The sequence below is a fragment of the Typopeltis vanoorti genome, chromosome 1 (genome assembly GCF_054136105.1).
Source record: "Typopeltis vanoorti isolate ZY-2024b chromosome 1, IOZ_Tvanoo_1.0, whole genome shotgun sequence".
In the NCBI taxonomy this organism is placed as follows: Eukaryota; Metazoa; Arthropoda; class Arachnida; order Uropygi; family Thelyphonidae; genus Typopeltis; species Typopeltis vanoorti.
Genome location: NC_143549.1, coordinates 26,850,659 through 26,871,073, shown reverse-complemented (window position 1 = coordinate 26,871,073; position 20,415 = coordinate 26,850,659). Strand labels below are relative to the sequence as shown.

The window sequence follows — 20,415 nt, the reverse complement described above, 5'->3', positions numbered from 1 at the left end:
GAATGTGTTTAAGACCCGGTATGATGAGATGTGTGTGAGATAAAAGGACCTCCTAGATGAGTCTTTGACTCCATGAGGTCTTGTTTAATAATAATAATAATAATAATAATAATAATAATAATAATAATAATAATCAGTGCTACAGTGGTGATTTGTAAAGAAAATAGAACAAAAAATAAAACTAGTTATTAAATATGTAAAATATATTAAATGCATAAAGAATCTGACATTAGCAATGTATCGGATACATAATGTACAGGTGAAATGAACAGAGTGAAAAAAATTAGGCAAAGTAATGTGGAAAAATAATGTGTCATGGAACAGATTATATAACTGGAAATGACCAGATGTATGAAGAATATAAAATGCAGGCTTAAAAAAGGGAAAAGCATGTGAGGAAAGAACAACATAAATATGAATGAAATTGGTTAGTCAGGATGAAAAGGAGTTTTGCTAAATAGTAAGCATAATAAGGTAAGAGCAATATGGTTAGTGTAAAACAACTATCACAGTAGATGTAGAGAAATTAACAAGCAAGTTGTCAACTGAAGCTGTACAGTACTCAGAAGAGCAACAAACTACAGGAACAAGAAGTAAATAAACCAGAAGCATGTAGATCTATTGAGTAGGCTATGGAGCTATATGTTAATTAGGTTATGACACTGTATGATATCTCATCCTATCTTCATGTTAGATTCAATAGTCTGCCATGGCCAAGTAGTTTGGCATCTTAGAAACTTGATTACTGCTTATGATAAAAGAAAAGATAGATCTGGTTTGGCCAACCATACTTATAATACCAACCATGCAGTTGATTGGCACATTTTGATTATGCCTTACATAGAATAAATTTTTATTCCAAAGTTCTGAAGGAGTCAGCTACAGTCATCTATTCATGCAGATCACTGAATAAAAATCAAGGACTGATATTAAGTGAATATGGAAAACGTCTGACTTTGGCTTCCAACAATCACCTTCTGTTGTTAACAGCAGACAGCTAATGCCAACATGATTTCACATTTATTTGTTAGCCTGAATTTATTTATTTTTCTTGTAATGGTTTTTCAACATTTATTCATCTTTGTTATCTATTTATATATTTTGATAAGTAATGCTTACCAGTTCCTTTTTTTAGGCAATGACCTAGGTGTATTTTTATATCTTGATGATTAATAAATTTCCTTTTTGTTACTGAACATTCTTTAGTTGTAAAACATTTTCTTTTCAAAGATAGGATTTATTATACCAATATATATGCATTTTATCAATGATGTACTAGATTTGGGAAGGGAGAGAATATTTTTGGACATAGTAAAGATATTTGACTGATTGCGCCAGAGCAAATTGGAGGAGATGCTGGATGAATGATAGATTAGGGAGATTTATGAGAAATGATGTTGATGTCAAGTCCCATTCAGGATGATTTATGTAGTTTTAACTTGAATAGATGAGTGGGAGTTATAATTTGAATGTTAATAAGTGAAAGATGTTGCAATCAGGAGTCCAGTGGAATAAAGCTGAAAACTGTACTGGCAAAACACTGTACTCATGGTAACTCCAGGAGGTGAATGAGATTCAGAATCTGGGTGAAGAGTGAATAGTCAACACAATTCTGTTGCTGCTGCCTGGAATTACCACCAAAGCAACTAAGGCTATGAGTTTTGTTGGTCAGCTTGACTATTTTGCATGATGAAAACCCCCAATTTCTGGGAGGAAAAATCCTGTCACCACTGTATGAGATACAATGCTGTAGTTCAAAGGATATGATGATACTAGAGCTGCAAAAGTTACATAGGATGCTGTTGTTTTTTGTTACAAAGGACACTGATAAACAAATATAAGAAAGTTGTCATATGCTGCAAAAAACCTTGATCAGATTTTATATGGACTAAAATCACTTCTTTTCCAGTGCTATGGAAATTCTTGAGGATTCACAAATGAGCAACTAAGTAACATTAGAAATGCTAATTATGAAGAACAAATGGAAAAATGGAAAACCTATAGAGCCAAACCTATAGTGGGTTCAGAACTGAGTAACTAAGGCAATGTGAAGACTATGCTGGTTATGGAGGGAGGGAGAGAGAGAGAGACTGAGGAGAAAAAGTTGTTGGATTTAGTGAATGGGTAGAAAAGAGATATGATAGACACCTAAACTTGTGTGCATCTGGGAGATGGGGGGAATTACCAAATAAATACAGAGAGGATCATACAATGAGTAGAGAGAAAGAGTAACAAACGATCCCTGTAAGTTTTATAAGATCATGTGTTACTCACACCTCCAGATTCATCGAGGGAGGGCCACTACTCTACATCTCTCCATCTCTACCAACTACAGCAAACCACATCATCTACACCAACGCCATCTACTGCCCAACACCACCATCACTAGTATTTTCATAGACAATCACAACATCCATGCACATGGTGGGATTCGAACCAGCAGCCTTTTGGCTGGAGAGCAGATACGCTAACCACTTTGCCAACCAGGCCAGCAGCCAATAGGGAGCAAGTAGCTAATTTTTTTAGCTGTGAACCTCTACAAACTAATTCTGTGGAGGTTCACTATAATAATAAACAATATCCCATACAAGCATGTTATAAAATGCATGTTGCTATGATTGTCTAATTATTTCCATGACTGTTAATTATTCCTCAAAAATAAAAATTAGTAACTAAGTCACCATAATTAAAATAATTAATTATGGTGACAATTTTAGAAAATTGATTTTTACAATTATGATGGTAAGATTCAAGAGAATCACATTTACTCTGTTGTGAACAAACATCTCTACAAAAAGAAAAAAAAAATAATAAAATAAGAACTGAAGAAAATTAATGAGATACATACACTATACTCTGTTAACAATAATACAAACCTTTGACCAATTTGACCATCCCCAGTAATAACATGGAGAAAGAATACATCTTCTTTCACTCTCTGGTATTGGTTCCCCACATGCTTCCATATTTATTTTTTCTTCCTTTTCATTTATACAAAACACATTCCTTGTCTGTACTCCAAATCCACATGTTACCGAACACTGTGCATAAAAGAAGAATAGGTTTATGAGAAATGTAACAACTATCTCATAACTATAGAAATAAATCATTCAATTTTAACCTGAAAACTGAAAACAAACATCATCAAAGCATCAATAGCCACACAAGAATAATAAAAAAAAAATTAATTATTTACCACTGTTATGGCAAAAAGATTAAACATACAGTAGAACATGAATTATCCAAACCACTGCTGCCACCATCCCCTTCCAAAAATTTTTTTTTTTTTAAAATGGCACTTATCTTCTATTGAAGTTGCCGGCCTGGTTGGCCGAGTGTTTAGCATATCAGCTCTCCAGCCAGAAGGTTGCATGTTCGAATCCTCCCGTGGGCATGGATGTTTGTTATTGTCTTTGAAAATACTAGCGGTGGTGGTGGTCAGTAGTAGATGGCGTTGGTATAGATGATGAAAGTAGTTACAGTTCGGTGTAGTTGGTGGATTGAGTGATGGAGACAGAGAGTTGTGGAGTACGGGCCCTCCCTCAATGAGTCTTTGGATTCCCTGGTGGTTCATGTAATAATAATAATAGTAATAATAATAAATACTCGTAGAAAAAGGACCAAAAATCTTTCCTGCAGAGGAAATGTAGACTGCAGAGTTTGGTAGATAGAAGAAGGAGAAGTGATATGATTGAGACTTAAACTGTTGAGAGGTAGTTACAGGGTTGACACTGGAGAGCTCTTTCACTTGGTTGAACAGCAGGAAGGAGTGATGACAAGGGACCATTCCTGGAAGTTACGAAAGGAAGCTGTGAGCAAGAGAATAAGGAGTGGTTTCTTTGCATGGAGGGTGGTTGACTCAGGGAATGCTTTGCCTGATAGAGTGGTAAGATAGAGAACGGTCAATGAGTTTAAGGAGTGGTATGACAGACTTTGTGTTTCCTATGAGGGACCTTCCACGATGAGTCTTGAAAGACCTTGTGTTTCCTAGGAAGGACCTCCTGCGATGGGTCTTTTGACTCCATGGAGGCCTGAATAATAATAATAAAGTTTCTTTTTGCAGATTGCAGTTTCTGATGTCATTATTAATATAAAGTGGCAGTAGTATTAAAATTAAAAAAGCTAATATAGTATTTCACTTTGAAATTACCACAAAACTTGAATACTGAATAATTAGAAATAAAATGCCTCCAATAACCTCATGCAGCAGTGGCTCAGCAGAACTCAGCAACAGCAGACTAAATGAAACTAATCCCCCCCCCCCCCTCAACACACACACACACACACCATAAATCTGTACTGATACCCAACAATGGTACAACAGACAATGACTCATCAAGGTCACAGGAGTTGATTTTTTAACTTCTGTAATGACAAAGAAAGACCATTTCAATGCTATTCTACATATGTGTTCAAAAAAATAACTGTAAGCAAATACAATAAATGGCAAGAGTAATATTTCAGAATAATAACTAGCACACTAAAACTACAGTATCTACTTTTAGTGCATTTAGTCTTGAGCAGGATAAAACTGAATTTCATATTGAAAAGAATAACATGTAAGAAAGTTTTAAAGCAAATAAAAGTTGAGCAGCTCTCAGATGTGAACTGTAGACTAAAATACACAAATATTATTGAAGAAAAAATGAAAGAGTTTGAGAACAGGAACCAAACCTTGGAGATTCAGTGGCACGTCTTGAAGAAAACCCTGATTGATTCAGCCAGAGAGGCATGTGGCGAGGTTAAGGATAGAAACCTGCAAGGACAGAAAAATTAGAACTCCATGGTGGACACAGGAAGTCAAAGAGGCAGTGAAGGAAAAGAAGAAAGCATATCAAAAGTTCCTGAAAAATAAGTCAGCTTGTGCTCCTAGAGAATACAGAGACAAATGCAAGAAAGCTAAACACTGCATAAAACTGGTTAAACAAAAGTCATGGGAGGACTTTAGCAAGAACATAGAAAATAAATATCAAGAAGGTGGTAAAATATTCTGGAGGTTGTTGAAGAAGCTTAGAAATGGAGGAAAGAGTGCTGTAAAAGGACTTAGAGATGATAAAGGTGATATGAAAATGGGAGAAAAAGATATCCTTGAAATATGGAGTAATTATTATTATTATTATTATTATTATTACTATTATTCAGGCCTCTGTGGAGTCAAAAGACTCATCGTGGGAGATCCCTCCCCCTAAGAAACACAAAGTCTATCATACCACTCCTTGAACTCATTGACCGTTCTCGCTCTCACCACTTCATCAGGCAATGCATTCCATGGTTCAACCACCCTCCATGCAAAGAAACCACTCCTCACCCTCTTGCTCACAGTTTCCTTTCGTAACTTCCAGGAATGGCCTCTTGTCATCACTCCTTCCCGCTGTTCAACCAAGCGAAAGAACTCCCAAGTGTCAACCCTGTAACTACCTCTCAACAGTTTAAAAGTCTCAATCATATCACCTCTCCTTCTTCTATCCACCAAACTCTGCAGTCCACATTCCCTCAGCCGTCCTCATAACTATCCTGAAACCATCTTTGTTATCTGCCTTTGCACCCTTTCCACAGTTAATTTATCCACTTCAAATCCTGGGGACCAAATCTGAGAACAATAGTCCAAGTGTGGTCTGATCAGGGTCTTATACAATGGAATGATAACTGTTTTATCTCTGCAGGTCAGTGTCCTCATCATTATTGCAGCAATCCTCTGTGTTACCTCCGCCACCTTTGCAATATGCCTCTTAAATTTCAGATTTCTATCAATCGTCAACCCCAGATCTCTTGTCTCCCCTACTTCTTCTAGTATAACTCCTCCCATAGAGTATGCAGTGTCCCATTGATGTTTCCCAAACCTCAAGACCTTACATTTTGATGCATTAAACCGATAACCCCATTAATTTGCCCATCTATCTAGCTTATTCAAATCCTCATGCAGGGCTGCCACATCTGCACTATTACTAATAATCCTTCCCAGCTTCGCATCATCTGCAAACAACTGAATATCCCCTTGCAATGCACTGACAATGTCATTGATATAAAGGTTAAACAATATAGGTCCCAGCACTGAGCTCTGTGTGATCCCACTTGTAACCCTCTGCTTCCTAGAAACTCCTTCACCATACACAACTCTCTGATACCTATCAGACAGCCAATCCTGAATCCAGTTGACCAATCTGACATCCAGACCCATGTGCTGCAACTTAAATATCAGCTTATCGTGTGGCACCCTGTCAAATGACTTCGCAAATCTAAGAAAATGGCAGTATATGCCTTTCCCTCATCTAATGCTCTTGTAACTTTATCATAAAAGGCTAGCATATTGCTAAAACAAGAGCGCCCCTTCACAAATCCATGTTGACTCTCACAGATAACATTACTCTTATCTGCTCAATGCTGTATACGGTCCTTCAATACTTTCTCCAAGATCTTACTAACTACTGATAACACACAAACTGGTCTATAATTAATGTTGGAGGTTTAATGGATTTTTTACAACACTCAGAAAGGATTAAAAAGAATTTAATACCTCCTATATTTCTTCCTAGTCACTAGGACATCTACAGGGATTACAAAAATAACTAATGTAACATAACACAAATATCATACAATACTAAGCCCAACCACGTGGGTGACACTAAAGTCCTACCTAGGTGGCGCCCTCTAATGGCGGTTGTAGGTGGCCTGGAATATAAAGTAGGATCTCTGGTGATGAGTGTTTCCCAAATTTTCGGAAGCTTAATGCAACCGTATTTATTAAGATTTGGTTGATTTCTAAGAGCTGCTGCTGCTTCTAAGAATAGTATCTCTTTCTTGAATTTGCTGTGATGGAGCATGGTGGTTTTCTTCCATGATAAGATGGTCTCATTATAGACCATCTTTTAAAAAGATGGTCTATAATTAGACACTTCTAGTCTGCTACTGCCCTAATGCAATGGCACTATCTTACCTTCCTTCCATTCCATGGGTACCTTTCCAGCAGCCAGACTTTCATTGAAAAGCCAGGTCAAAGGCACTGTCAGTTCAGTAGCACATTCTCTCAAAACTCATGGTGAAATACCATCCAGTACCACAGCTTCACAGTCAATTACACAGTACCACAGTCAATTACTTCGAAAAATTGCTAAATGAAACAAGCAGTGATAGCACAATGCTATAAAACACTCAACAGGCATACAGTCAGGAATTCATGTCCATATTTGAAGTAGAAAAAGCTACCAAAGGCTTGAAATGTGGAAAGGCAGCAGGAGTAGATGATATTAGAACAGAAATGCTGAAGTGATGGTGGTATAAAAGTCTTACAGTGGCTGCACTGCATAGTTCAGAAGTCGTGGATAGACAGATGAATTCCCGATGATTGGAACAGATGAGCTCTCATAGTACCCATATATAAAAAGAGAAATAAAACTGAATGTGAGAATTACAGGGGTATTTCCCTACTGAGTGTGCCTGGCAAGTTTTATGCAAGCATACTTGAGAAACAGTTGAGAAGAATTGTGGAAGAAAAGCTTGGTGAAGAACAAGCTGGATTCAGCACAAATAGAGGATGTCAGGATCAGATCTTCACTTTATGACAAATAGTTGAAAAATCATGGGAATATAACAAAGATTTGTATTTAAGTTTTGTCGATCTAGAAAAGGCATATGACAAGATGCCAAGGGAGAAGCTATTCAATACGTTACAGTTATATGGTGTCAATGGAGCATTATATCAAGCAATACTTAGTCTTTAATTAAGTTGTAAGTCAGCAGTTAGAATTGAAGGAGGTACAGGAAGATGGTTTAATGTCAAATCTGGTGTGAGACAAGGATGTACATTATCCGCTCTTCATAATGTGATCCATATATGGATCACATTATGAAGGAAAGTGTTATTAAACCTAATATCAAAATTGGATATGTTAATGACTGCTCTTTGCTTTATGCGGATGATGTTATACTTCTAAATAAATCCACTACAAGTCTGCAAGATTTCCTGACTAAATTGAATAACTGTTCTAATAGATATGGTATGAAGGTCAGCAATAAAAAGACAAACACAATGAAAATAGGCAGAATCATTGAAAATGTCAACTGTGTTGTGAACAGGGAACCTGTGGAACATGTAAAACATTTCAGCTACTTAGGCACGATTTTTAGGGAAGATGGTAAATTAAATATGGAAATAGACAACAGAATCAATAAAGCTGGTATAGTAGGAAGTCAATTGAATAAATTCATATGGAATAAGAGAGAAATTAGTCAGAACACTAAATTAGCTGTATACAAGACAGTGTTCAAACCAGTTTTAACTTATGGATGTGAGAGCTGGGTCAGAAGTAAAACACTTGAACAAAGACTAGAGACCGCAGATATGAGAGTCCTGAGAAAGATTAGAGGCATGAATAGATGGCATCAATGGCAATATCATATTAAAAATGAGGATATTAGGAAAGAACTTAACATTGTCAGCATTCAGGAATCTGTTAGCAGAGCTAACCTCAGGTGGTATGGTCACTTAAACAGAATGGGCGAGCAGAGATTAGCCAAACAAGTGTTCTCTGCCAGGTTGGCAGGAAAACGACCCAGAGGAAGACCAAGATATAGGTGGATTGATAGGGTACAAAGTGCCTTAGATGAGAGGAATATAAGATCTGATAATGTTGGAGTTTTGACAAGTAACAGGCTGATTTGGAGGAAAATTGTAGATAGGAAGTTAGTAATGATGTAAATTTTTCATGTAGTACTATCATAACCTGTACACCCCTTGAGGGTACATGGCAGGAATTTGATGATGATGACTTTTAGTGCACTGATTGTTATGCAGAAATATTACTCTTGCCACTTAATGCATTTGTTTCCAATTATTTCTTCAAAGATACATGCAGCATAACATACAAATAGTCATAATGTTAAGAATCAAATGTTGAATCAAATCAAATCCTGTGTATCTTAATGCATCATTGTTTGTTGTACTATGGTTTGTTATGAACATGGTGATATGGTGAAGGGGAGGAGGGGGGGGCAGATAGCCTTCATTCATTCTGCTGCAAGCTACTGCACTGTGAAGTTACTGGAGAGATTTTGTTTCCAATCATCAGTGATCAAGTTTTTATTTATGGCTATTTCAAAGGGAATTACTTTACCATTTTGCTTTTTAAGTTTAACACTGCTGCTCCTTTGTGTTAATAATGGCATCTACAGGCAAAAGAAACTGCAATGTGTTGTCAATAGAAGATAAGAATCAATTATTAATAATACAATAATTTAATTGTAGACCAAATTAAACTTTGTTTCATATAAATTGGGCATTGTTATGTATGCCTGATTATCCAAACTGTTGATTAACTGAACCAATCTTAGTCCCAACTAGTTTAGATAATCCAAGTTCGACTGTACTAAGGTCCATTATTAATAAGGGAATTTTGATGATTCCCTGATGCAAATGCATCAAGGAATCATCCAAAATTCCCTTATTAATGTAGTGATAGACTCATCACTACATTGACACACTAACCATTATTCACAGAATACTATTATTATTATTATTATTATTATTATTATTATTGATATATACTTATCACACTTCTCCTTAAATTCATTCACTGACAAAGCATTCACAACCACTTCTGGTGGTTGTGAACCACTCTGGCCAGTTTACACAGCAGTGTTTTCTTAAACTGCCTTCCATGAAAATCTATAGTTGCTCTCAACAGCAAGCTGGCATTCATAACTTGTATTATATGAACAAGTTATGCTATGGGACAATATTCACCAGTTATTATAGCATGGTAGATTTTTTAATATTACGGTAATTATTTATTAAGCTTATTTACTGATATTAATAAACATCATAAGATTTCTTTTTGAAAATGACAGAAGTTCAAGCAAAAAGACCTGAGAGAAGGTTTCTATGAATGAAAAAGATACGTTGGAAAATCTTTCCTCAGACATCTAATTCAAAAAATTTAATGTAGGAAAGTAAAATTTCATAGCAAATCCAGGTTTTTTAGTGAAATAGCATTAGGAATCCTATTGTATTGCAATAAATATTAAGAATCCACTTTCACGTTGCAATGAATTAAGAATCCACATTCAAGTTGCAATGAATATTAAGAATCCACTTTCACTTACATGAAAGTGGATTCTTAATATTCATTGCAACTTGAATGAAACATTGAAATAGGATGAAATCGGTGTCTGCTTTCGTGACATTTGATGCAAGATCAAATCATTAATGGGAAGCATTAACATTTGTGCTTTTAGTGAGTCAACATTTTTATTAAAATGACTTATTTCAAGAATAAATAACAAAATATTTATTAGTAAATATTTTGTACATAACCATTCATAATTTACTGTCACAATTTATTTTCTGATAATTTATGAAAAATTTCATAAATTTTGAAAATGACAGAAGTCCAAGCAAAAAGACCTGAGAGAAGGTTTCAATGAATGAAAAAGATATGTTGGGAAATCTTTCCTCAGACATATCATTCAAAAAATTGAATGTATGAAAGTAAAATTCATAGCAAATCTAGGTTTTTTAGTGAAATAGCATTAGGAATCCTATTGTATTGCTGTGAATATTAAGAATCCACTTTCACTTACATGAAAGTGGATTCTTAATATTCATTGCAACTTGAATGAAACATTGAAATAGAAAGAAATTGGTGCCTGCTTTCATGACATTTGATGCAAGATCAAATCATTAATGGAAAGCATTAACATTTGTGCTTTTAGTGAGTCAACATTTTTATTAAAATGACTTATTTCAAGAATAGTTATGCTACTTTATTAGTAGTAAATATTTTGTACATAACCATTCATATTTTACTGTCACAATTTATTTTCTGATAATTTATGAAAAATTTCAGTTCCATAATTGCCATGGTTTCCTTCTTACTTTATGCCGATGGCAGATCAAATAGATCTACCATTCAGATCATCATCTTATTCCAGACAATCCAAATAAAGCTTTAATGGTAATGGAGCATTCCTGTGTTTCAATGTAAGGCAAATTAAGTTTAAACTAATTAAATTTATTATTATTATTATTATTACTATTATTATTACATGACACCTCCAAGGAGTCCAAGGACTCATCAAGGGAGAGAGAGCACCTACTCTACAACTCTCTGTCTCCACCACTCAATCCACCAACTATAATGAACTGCATCAACTACACCAACACCATCTACTGTCCACCACTACTAGTATTTTCACACACAATCACAAATGCTCATGGCAGGATTCGAATCCATAGCCTTTTGGCTGGAGAGTAGATATGTTAACCACTTGGCCAACCAGGCTAACATAAAAACATACTTGGGTAGGTATTTTTTGAAGGAATGATTAGACAGTTTTTGGTGCCAAACTTGATTGAGAGGTAAAATCTGGAAAATGTTGGGGATGAAAAGCAGATATATGAGAATAAAAATACACTGATTGGAAAAAAGTCAATGAATATCCCCCAATGGCCATGGTGCATCATTCCATGTAAAAGTCATGTGTTTGTATCTGGTATAAATTGGACAAATGTGATACTCCCTAGTTCAATTGGGTCTGGGTGAAATGGCTGTGAGAAAAGAAACTGACAGTCTGAAAGAAGCATTGATTGGATGCCATGTTGCAGGCCTATCTGTTCAGCAAACTGTTGACAAACTGGGTCATCCCAGATCAACACTGAGTGATATCATATTGAGATGGAAATGCAGGGAGTCAGCAGCAAGTGCTACTGCAGTGGGCAACCCACCACACTCACCAAATGACCGTAGGGGAAATACAAAGGATAATATGTAAAAACTGCCGTTTGTCAGCTGACACACTGAATATAAAGTTCCAGCATTGACTGGAACATGTTTCTGCACAAAAACATTTAGAACTGAGGCTCATGACATGGGTTTCATTGGCTGGACTGCAATATGCAAGTCCACATTACCCAAACCAACAGGAAAGCATTATCTTCACTGAAGCCAATGCCTTGCCTGTGTGTGTGTGTGTGTGTGTGTGTGTGTGTGTGTGTGTGTGTGTGTGTGTGTGTGTGTGTGTGTGTGTGTGTGTGTGTGTGTGTGTGTGTGTGTGTAAAGAATGTGTATACACTGAGATGTGGAAACTTGGAAAGCTGTATTATGGGGTGACGAATTATGTTACATCTTCTACCAGGTAGATGGAGGAGTGTGGGTGTAGCAGATGTTTGGTGAATGTCTCTTATCAGGGTGTGTAACCACAACTACAAAATTTGGAGGTGGCAGTGTGATGGTATGGTCCTGTTTTTCCTGTTTTGGCCTCTGACCTCTATTTGTGGTGCCATGAACACTGAACTACAAGAGGTATCTGAATATTCTGAACGATGCAATGCTTCCTACTTTGTGACTTTCAGGAAGACATGAACATCACCACACATAGAGTGACTGGCTTCCACAAAGTCCTGATCTTAGAGAGGTATCTGAACATTCTAGACAATGCAATGCTTCCTGCTTTGTATAATTTCTAAAGAATTTACGATTGTCTCTTTCAGCAAGACAATGCACTGTGTCATAAGGCTGCTGCTGTAACTGCATCGTTTGTGGACATGAGCATCACCACACAGAGTGCCTGACCTCTGCAAAGCCCTAATCTCAACCTTATTGAACAGCTGTGGGATGAACTGGAGCATTGGGTGAGGTCTCATGGAATGTCTTCCCACAACAGTCAGGATCTTATTACACGCCTACAGGAAGAATGGTCCAAAATTCCCATTGATCGCTATCACACACTTGTAGAAAGTATGTGCCATAGGATTACTGAAGTCATCGCAGCAAAAGGAGATCCTAGATCATATTAAGGTGGACATTATGGCTGTTTGTTACATACACCATAGTGTCTGTTAACTTCTTTCTAAGCAGTGTATATGTATCCAATAACTAAAATGATACATGAATAAACAAAGAAGATATTGAATCAAACGAACTATGGATTTTTAAATTTAAGAATTAAAACATTTAAGAACAAAACAATAAAGAATGAAAAAGAAGGAAGAAACTTGCAAAATATAAAGGTAACTCTGTAATGGTGTGCAAGCCTTCATGGGAATTGTGGAATCAGATTTAAAGCTAAATCAGCATACTGCATGGGTTTCAAGAAATTATGTATTAAGAGGAGTCAGACTGGTTCAAGATTAATGAGGAGTAATTTATCTTGTTTAATTGCCAAGAGCATGGATTAGATAGCATCCTTTTGTTTTCAATTGCATAGTGATTGGTTTTTATCATTAGACTGGAGCAATGTATTTTTTTTTTTTATGAGAAATCAAATAATAGTAACCTTTTTGATTTCATGGGTGTGTTTTAATAGTATTGCATGTAATGATATTCCAGTAGTAGGATTTTTGTAGATATGATTAGTCTGCTTTTTTTTTTTGTTTTTTCTTTGTGGTAGAATGTAAATTTTTGGTATGGATATATTGCAGTCTTGGTAATTTTCAGACATGATCTTGAAGAATGAATAGCACACTCAATATAGTCAGTATTGTTCACATCCTGATCAACAGATGAACATGATGAAGATTACATTTTTTTGGTCCTTTGCATCAGATAAAGTTATTTTCTTCGCACTATGCCTTGGATATGATACATATAAGCTTCATCATTTACTTTATCAAAAAGGTTCAACAAAGGTGCCACAGCGCCCTAAGCCTTGGTCACAATTTTGCCATCACACTGAAGGAATTGCTGGTGCTAGATATAATGTACAACATTGAACGCAGAATCTGTCGCTTAGTGCCAGAAACAACTAATGACATCAGACTTGACATTACCAACATCCTCACCCAGTGGTCACCTCCAAAAAGAGTAATTTATCTTCCAGACAATTCGCTGCTCTCAGAAAATTATGGAAAAAAAAAAAGTATCGTTATCACCAGAGTAGATAAGGGTGATGCCTCAATTGTCCTTAATACCACAAAATATAATAAAAAACAATCGAGATTATTCTCCGAGATCACACTACCCACATCCCACTAGAACACGATCCCACAAAAATGCAAGTTAAAAAACTTACTTAAATAAAATATCCTCCTGGCCGCCGGACATTACAAAAAAAACCAAACCTTTTAATTCTCACAAATCCACAAACCTAATTCCCTATAGCAGATGATGCCACTGATGTACTTTGCTACAAACTGTCTAAGCAGCTGGCTAACTCTCTGATCCCCCCCCCCCTCACTGGTCTTACCACATCCTAAGTAAAAAACTCTACTCATTTTAAAACCTTAATTGAAAATCTAACTTACCAATACTGTCAAAGCTTACCAATAGATATATTGGTAAGCTTTGACATCACCTCATTGTTTACCAATATTCCTTTAAATGACACTTAACATCTTTAAAAACGTTTTTCCTTCTGATATCTTAGAGCTCTTTTCCTTTGCCATTAATTCTGGTTATTTTTCTTGGAAGAACAAAATCTACAAACAGATGGAGGGAACTGCTATGAGTTCCCTCTCTCACTCCCTTGCCAATTTTTACATGGAACCTAGATACTACCAAGATAGAGCTTTAAAGTCACCCATGTATTTCGCTCAGTATTGTATTGTATTGTATTGTATTTGAGTGTGTTGTTACAAAAGTTATTTGTAATCCCTGAAGATATCTCAGTGACTGAGACAAAATATTGGAAGCATTAAAATTAGTTTTAATCCTTTCCCAGTGCTGTAAATATTCCATTAAACTCCAATGCAATGTCCTCACAGCACTTAAGCCTCAACACACACACACTTTATTAGCATGAAATACTAGATAAATATGTCTAATAAACTTTTATTAATTCCGGTTGGCATCAATTAAAACTGTTCTTACCTAAACATTCTTTTAATATTTGTGACTGGAATAATAAAAAGTTTCCCAGAAATTGTTGTTTCTTATTTTTTCTACCGAGATTCACACGCATGCATTCATGCACACACATACACTTACTTCCCATTATATATACATAACACTGGAAGGTAAATAGTAGTAGTAGAGGAGGAAAATTCTTATTCGAAATCACTTCTAATGAAAATATGGTCTAATACAAAACTTTTAATGTTTGCTTCTTCAAATCGTATTATGATAGGGAATTCTAAATAATTTGATTGTAGATAGAAAGGACTGGAAAACTATTGGTCATGATGCACTCAGGCTACTTTAGTTAGATAAGAATGATTATATAGGATAGCTTCATAGAGTCCAAGGAACCATTGCAGGCCAACTCTACTCAGATACCACCTATTTACATCTTCTGAAATGCATTCATCACTTCCTTGAGAAAAAGGATGAAATTCTTTATTTTGCTGGGTAATTTCTTTCAATTTATTTTAAGCTTCTTTAAGTGATAAATTCTTTTCACTTATTCTATCAAATCCATTTGTTATGACTTTTATTTTTCTAAAAGCATCAACCATTCTGAACTTTGATTTCCTTTCTTTAAATGTTGATTTTCTCCAGTGCAATCATTCAAGAGTAAAGGAATCTACTTAAATTTTTTTAATGGCAAGATTATCATCTGTGTGTTGTCAAGATGACACACAGATGATTGTACAAAACTATGCCAAAGCTATTCGAGAAAAGAATCAAGCAAATCAAACAAGACTTTGGAGACTGTAAAGTGGAATATTCTGTCGAGAAGGGGTATATGTGGAACTACAAGGCTGGTGATTATGACAAGCTTAGGAAGAAGCTTAAATCTGTGTCATGGCATAAAACGCTGCAGGGTAAGGCAGAGAGGCAATATTAAATTGTATACCCAAAGTTAGAAGGATAAATCAGGTAGGAGATGGATGGATGAGTAATATTATTAAGCCTGAGCTGCAGAAGATGAAAATGCTGTGGAGGCTATATAACAGGGATGGCCACGATGTAGCCATCCCTGTTATATAGCCTCACACATGAGGCTCGTGTCCACGTGTCACATGGCTCTTCTCAATCTACCAGGAAAAAATAAACAAAAAGAGAAGAGGAGAAAACAAAAAAAGAGGAAAAAAATTAAATTATAATAAGAGAGAGAGAGAGAGAGAGAAACAGAGTTAATAAAAATTACTGCAATAAAAAAAGTTTAATTTGAAACACATTAAATGATGTTTACTTTGAACGATTAGAATAATTTTAAAGCTGAAACGCAATAATTTTAGTTACTTATTTACTAGTAGAAGCCTTCCTTATATCCATTTTCTTAGTAAGCTCCTTAAAATTAGGTGGGTAACTAGTCAAAACAGTTCTTACAAGCTCGTTACAACCTCGCCATGGGCACATTCACTTACTCCTGTACCAATGCATCGGTCAAAGGATATGGCTCTTCTAAGTCCTACCGGAATTATTTTGGCTCCAAAAGATTGCATAGTTGGCCACCCCCTACTATATAAGGAGAAAGGTGACCAGCAAACTCATGAACAGTACAAGGCTCAGGCAAGAAATGTAATCAGCATGGTAAGGAAGACAAAATCAGATTACTGAGCAGGCCGGGAATCCCAAATAGTTCTTTCGTTACGTGGCAAGTAAGAGCAAGAATGACTATGGAAGATTAACTTTAATGAGTGCTGATGGTGACAAGATGAAAGAAGCAGATAAAATAATTGAGTTACTGAGTGACAATTTTGCAAGGAGATCAGGGGAGAACCAGAGGTCATCCCTGGAAACTGTATAAAGAGGGTGTGAGTAGGGGAGTAAGAAGCAGGTTTTTCATGCAGAGTTGGGAATGATTGGAATGCCTTGCCTGAGAGTGTGGTGTCTGCAGAGAATTTGAGTGTGTTTAAAGCATGGTATGATGAGCTGTGTGTTTGATAAAAGGATCTCCTAGATGAGTCTTTGACTCCATGGAATCTTGGGTAATAATAATAATAATAATAATATCATCCAAGTGAGGTTAATGCTGTAACATATGTGACTGACTGATGTGGGAACAGAGATGGATGAATTGGAGGTTCTTAGGATATTGAAAATCTCAAAATAAATACAGCTGTGGGAGTGGATGGAATATCAACTCAGGTTTTGCTGGAATGTTCAAGAGTACTGGCAATGCCTCTGACTAGGCTCTTTAAGTAAAGTCTCAATTCTCGTAGAGCTCCAAGGGAGTGGAAAGAAGACAAAATAATTCCTTCATATAAGGAAGGTTCTAAGACTGCAGTAGCAAATTAGTATGCAAAATGCTAACCACTTTTGCATTATATGCATATTTTGCATTATATACAAAATGCTAACCACTGAGAAAGTGGTTAGCATTTTGCCCAGATATGATAATAATGAATCACAAAGGAAAGCAATGAGCATGCAATTTGTGAATTTATGGAGTGAATTTGAACAGCAATTGGAATGGTTTAAAGTTGATGGGCTACATTTATATGGGAGGATTGGTGTTGGACATCTGGAACAAATGTTTGCTAAGAGTACAGATAAAATTAGTATGGCTATGTGTCAGAGAGGAATTGAGAGGCAGGGTTGTGGAAGGACAGGAAGTAGATAAATAAAAACGTAAGCAAGTGATTATACAGGGTGTCCCAAAATTCACGCAAGATTTAAATTTAGCGCCATTCGTGCGGTAAAGTGTTGCCAACGAGAAAAAAAAGACAGCGTGACAGCTGACAGTTCAGGGTTATTAAAAATGGAGCGCTACACGAAAGAACAACGCATTTTCATTGTTGAGCAATATTTTAAAAATAATGACGGTTTGGCAGCTACAGTTCGCAATTTTCGTACAAAATATGGTCGGAATAGTGATTTAACTTCATCAACTGTGAAAATATTAATTAAAAAATTAAAGGAAACTGGATCAATTAGTGATCTTATACACTCTGGCCGTCCTTCAACAAGTCGTTCAACAGAAAACATCGAAGCAGTTCGTGAGAGTGTTGCTGAGAGTCCAGGAACATCAATTCGGCACAGTGGTCTTGAATTGGGCATTTCGAGAAGCTCTCTACAGCGTATTCTCATGAAAGATTTGTATCTTTATGCTTATAAAGTTCAACTGACTCAAGAACTGAAGCCTACTAACCACACACAGTGAAGAGAGTTTGTTGAATGGATTATGGAACAACAACAAGTGGATGCTTATTTTTCGAACAAAATCATCTTCAGCGATGAGGCTCATTTTCACCTTGATGGCTTCGTTAATCGACAAAATTGTCACATTTGGGGGTCAGAAAATCCACGAGTGATTGTTGAGAAACAAATGCATCCACAACGTGTCACTGTTTGGTGCGGATTTTGGACTGGAGGCATCATTGGTCCATTCTTCTTCGAAAACGCAGCTGGTAAGGCAATAACAGTTAATGGTGCTCGCTATCGCGACATGATAATCCAGTTTTTTGTGCCTAAATTGCAAGATATGGATGTGGACGACATGTGGTTTCAACAAGACGGCGCCACATGCCATACAGCCCGAGAAACAATTCAATTACTGCATGAGTCATTTCCTGGTCGTGTAATTTCCCGTTTTGGTGATCAGAATTGGCCGCCCAAATCATGTGACTTAACGCTGTTGGACTTTTTTCTTTGGGGTTTTTTGAAATCTAAGGTTTATGCCAACAAGCCCATGACCACCCATGCCTTGAAGGAGGAAATTGAGCACTGTATCAACGAAATTCAGCCACATTTATGCAAAACAGTCATGGAAAATTTCGACAAAAGAGTGCGTATGTGCCAGCAAAGCCGTGGAGGCCACTTACCCGATATGCTATTCCATGCATAACCCTATACTCTACACTTTATGAATCAATAAGAAATTACAATTTTTAATTAAAAACCTGTGTTTTCTATCAAAATTACTTCTTGCATGAATTTTGGGACACCCTGTAGTTTTCCAAGAGTGATACAATGCAAAAACATTGGGGAGGAGAGAGATATGAATGAAAATCTGATTCAAGGCCAAGGAAAAATGGATTGTTAGATAGGAGTGAACCATAGCAGTCCATTCTTTTCTTTCAGTGTTGCACTGTGATCAGCATTCATTTTAGAAATTATGGACTTTACAACCGTGTTATAAATCACTATTTTAATTTTAAATTTTAACGAATTTAAAGTTATCAGCAATACTTTTCTAAAAAATGGCTACAGCCAAAACAGTATTAACAAAATCTCTACAAGACCTCAATAAAAAACAAAGATAAACCAGACTACAATAAAACTATAACCATTCCTTACATTAATTCTCGTGGAAAGGCTTAGACGTTGGTTATACATTCTTACTAAATAGCTTAAGGAAATTACAACATACAATAGAATATGCATTAAAATAAATTTTAATACATTTCCAATATTTCGGCAACGTCACATTGCCATTATCACAGGAACTTAAATACAAGACATATGCACGCAAGCACAACACACAGTAAATGAGGAATGAAGCAGGAAGCTATTCTTTCTCCTAAAAGTCCTGATGGTGCCCCCTAGCGGGCAATGTTGGTATTCTTGGCCGATTGGGATGAAGGTCTTCTGATGTAGGTTCCCCAAATTTGGGTCAGTCTCATGCACCCAAATTTGTTCAGGTTTGGATTGTTTCTTAGGGCTGAGGGCTGATTCCATGAATAGCCTTTCATATTTGAATTTACTATGGTGTATTATCGTGGCTTTCTTCCATCGTATTCTATGGCGAGTATCCAGCGCATGGTCTGCAAGACCAGAGTGGCTGTATTGGTGAAACCGAATGTAGTCCTTGTGTTATGAAATAAGGACTACATCCGGTTTCACCAATAACAATAATAATAATAATGTGAGCAATAGAATTGGAAGGATATAGAAGTTTCTAAAAGGGTAGGAAAGTGAAGATAGAAGGAGGGAGTGCTGTTAATGAGCAGAGTAATTATGTCTTTAAGAGTAGAAGTGGGAAATGGTGATATATGTGAAGCTTTTGAAGCTGTTTGATGCGAAATTCAGATCAATGGAATAGTATATCTACTTGTTATACCAGAGAATGTGGGGAACACTTACTGTAAAATTTTCACACAAATCAGCTTGGATATATCAAAGAAACATGATCCTAATGGAAGATTTTGATTATAAGAATGTGGATTGTAAGGAGAGTGAATCTGTTTGAGTTTCTGAGGAATAACTATCATAAGTTCTTAGCATGGCAGAAGCAACATGAGGTTTTGGGGTGTTCGGTTTGCCAATATCCTCACACGATGCGGTTGTTAATCAAGTACAAACACTGTTACCTGTTGGTGAGAGTGATCATGAGATGGAAGGTGATCAAAAAGGAAAGGCTTTTTGTCAAGAATAATGATAAAGGGGATGATTATAATGAAAAATTATGATGAAAAAAATGGATGAAAAAAGAATATGGAAGTGGTTGTGTTACTGTATAAGGCACTGGTCAGACCACACTTGGACTATTGTGCTCAGATCTGGTTACCTAGTTTTCAATGTGATGTAGAGACATTGGAGATGGTCTAGTGATGAGTGACTAAGACACTATCAGGAGTTTGGAATGCTGGCTATGGAG

General features: G+C 36.2%; 1 protein-coding gene across 1 annotated transcript in view; it reads right to left on the bottom strand.

Moving 5' to 3' along the window:
* The window catches only part of LOC150109852 (A disintegrin and metalloproteinase with thrombospondin motifs 9-like), a 605,150-nt gene that overhangs the window by 154,832 nt on the left and 429,903 nt on the right, over window positions 1-20,415 (bottom strand). The window contains exon 25 of the mRNA XM_090396355.1: window positions 2,877-3,041. Coding sequence (XP_090252481.1) covers window positions 2,877-3,041 — 165 coding nt within the window. The remainder of the gene's footprint in view (window positions 1-2,876; window positions 3,042-20,415) is intronic.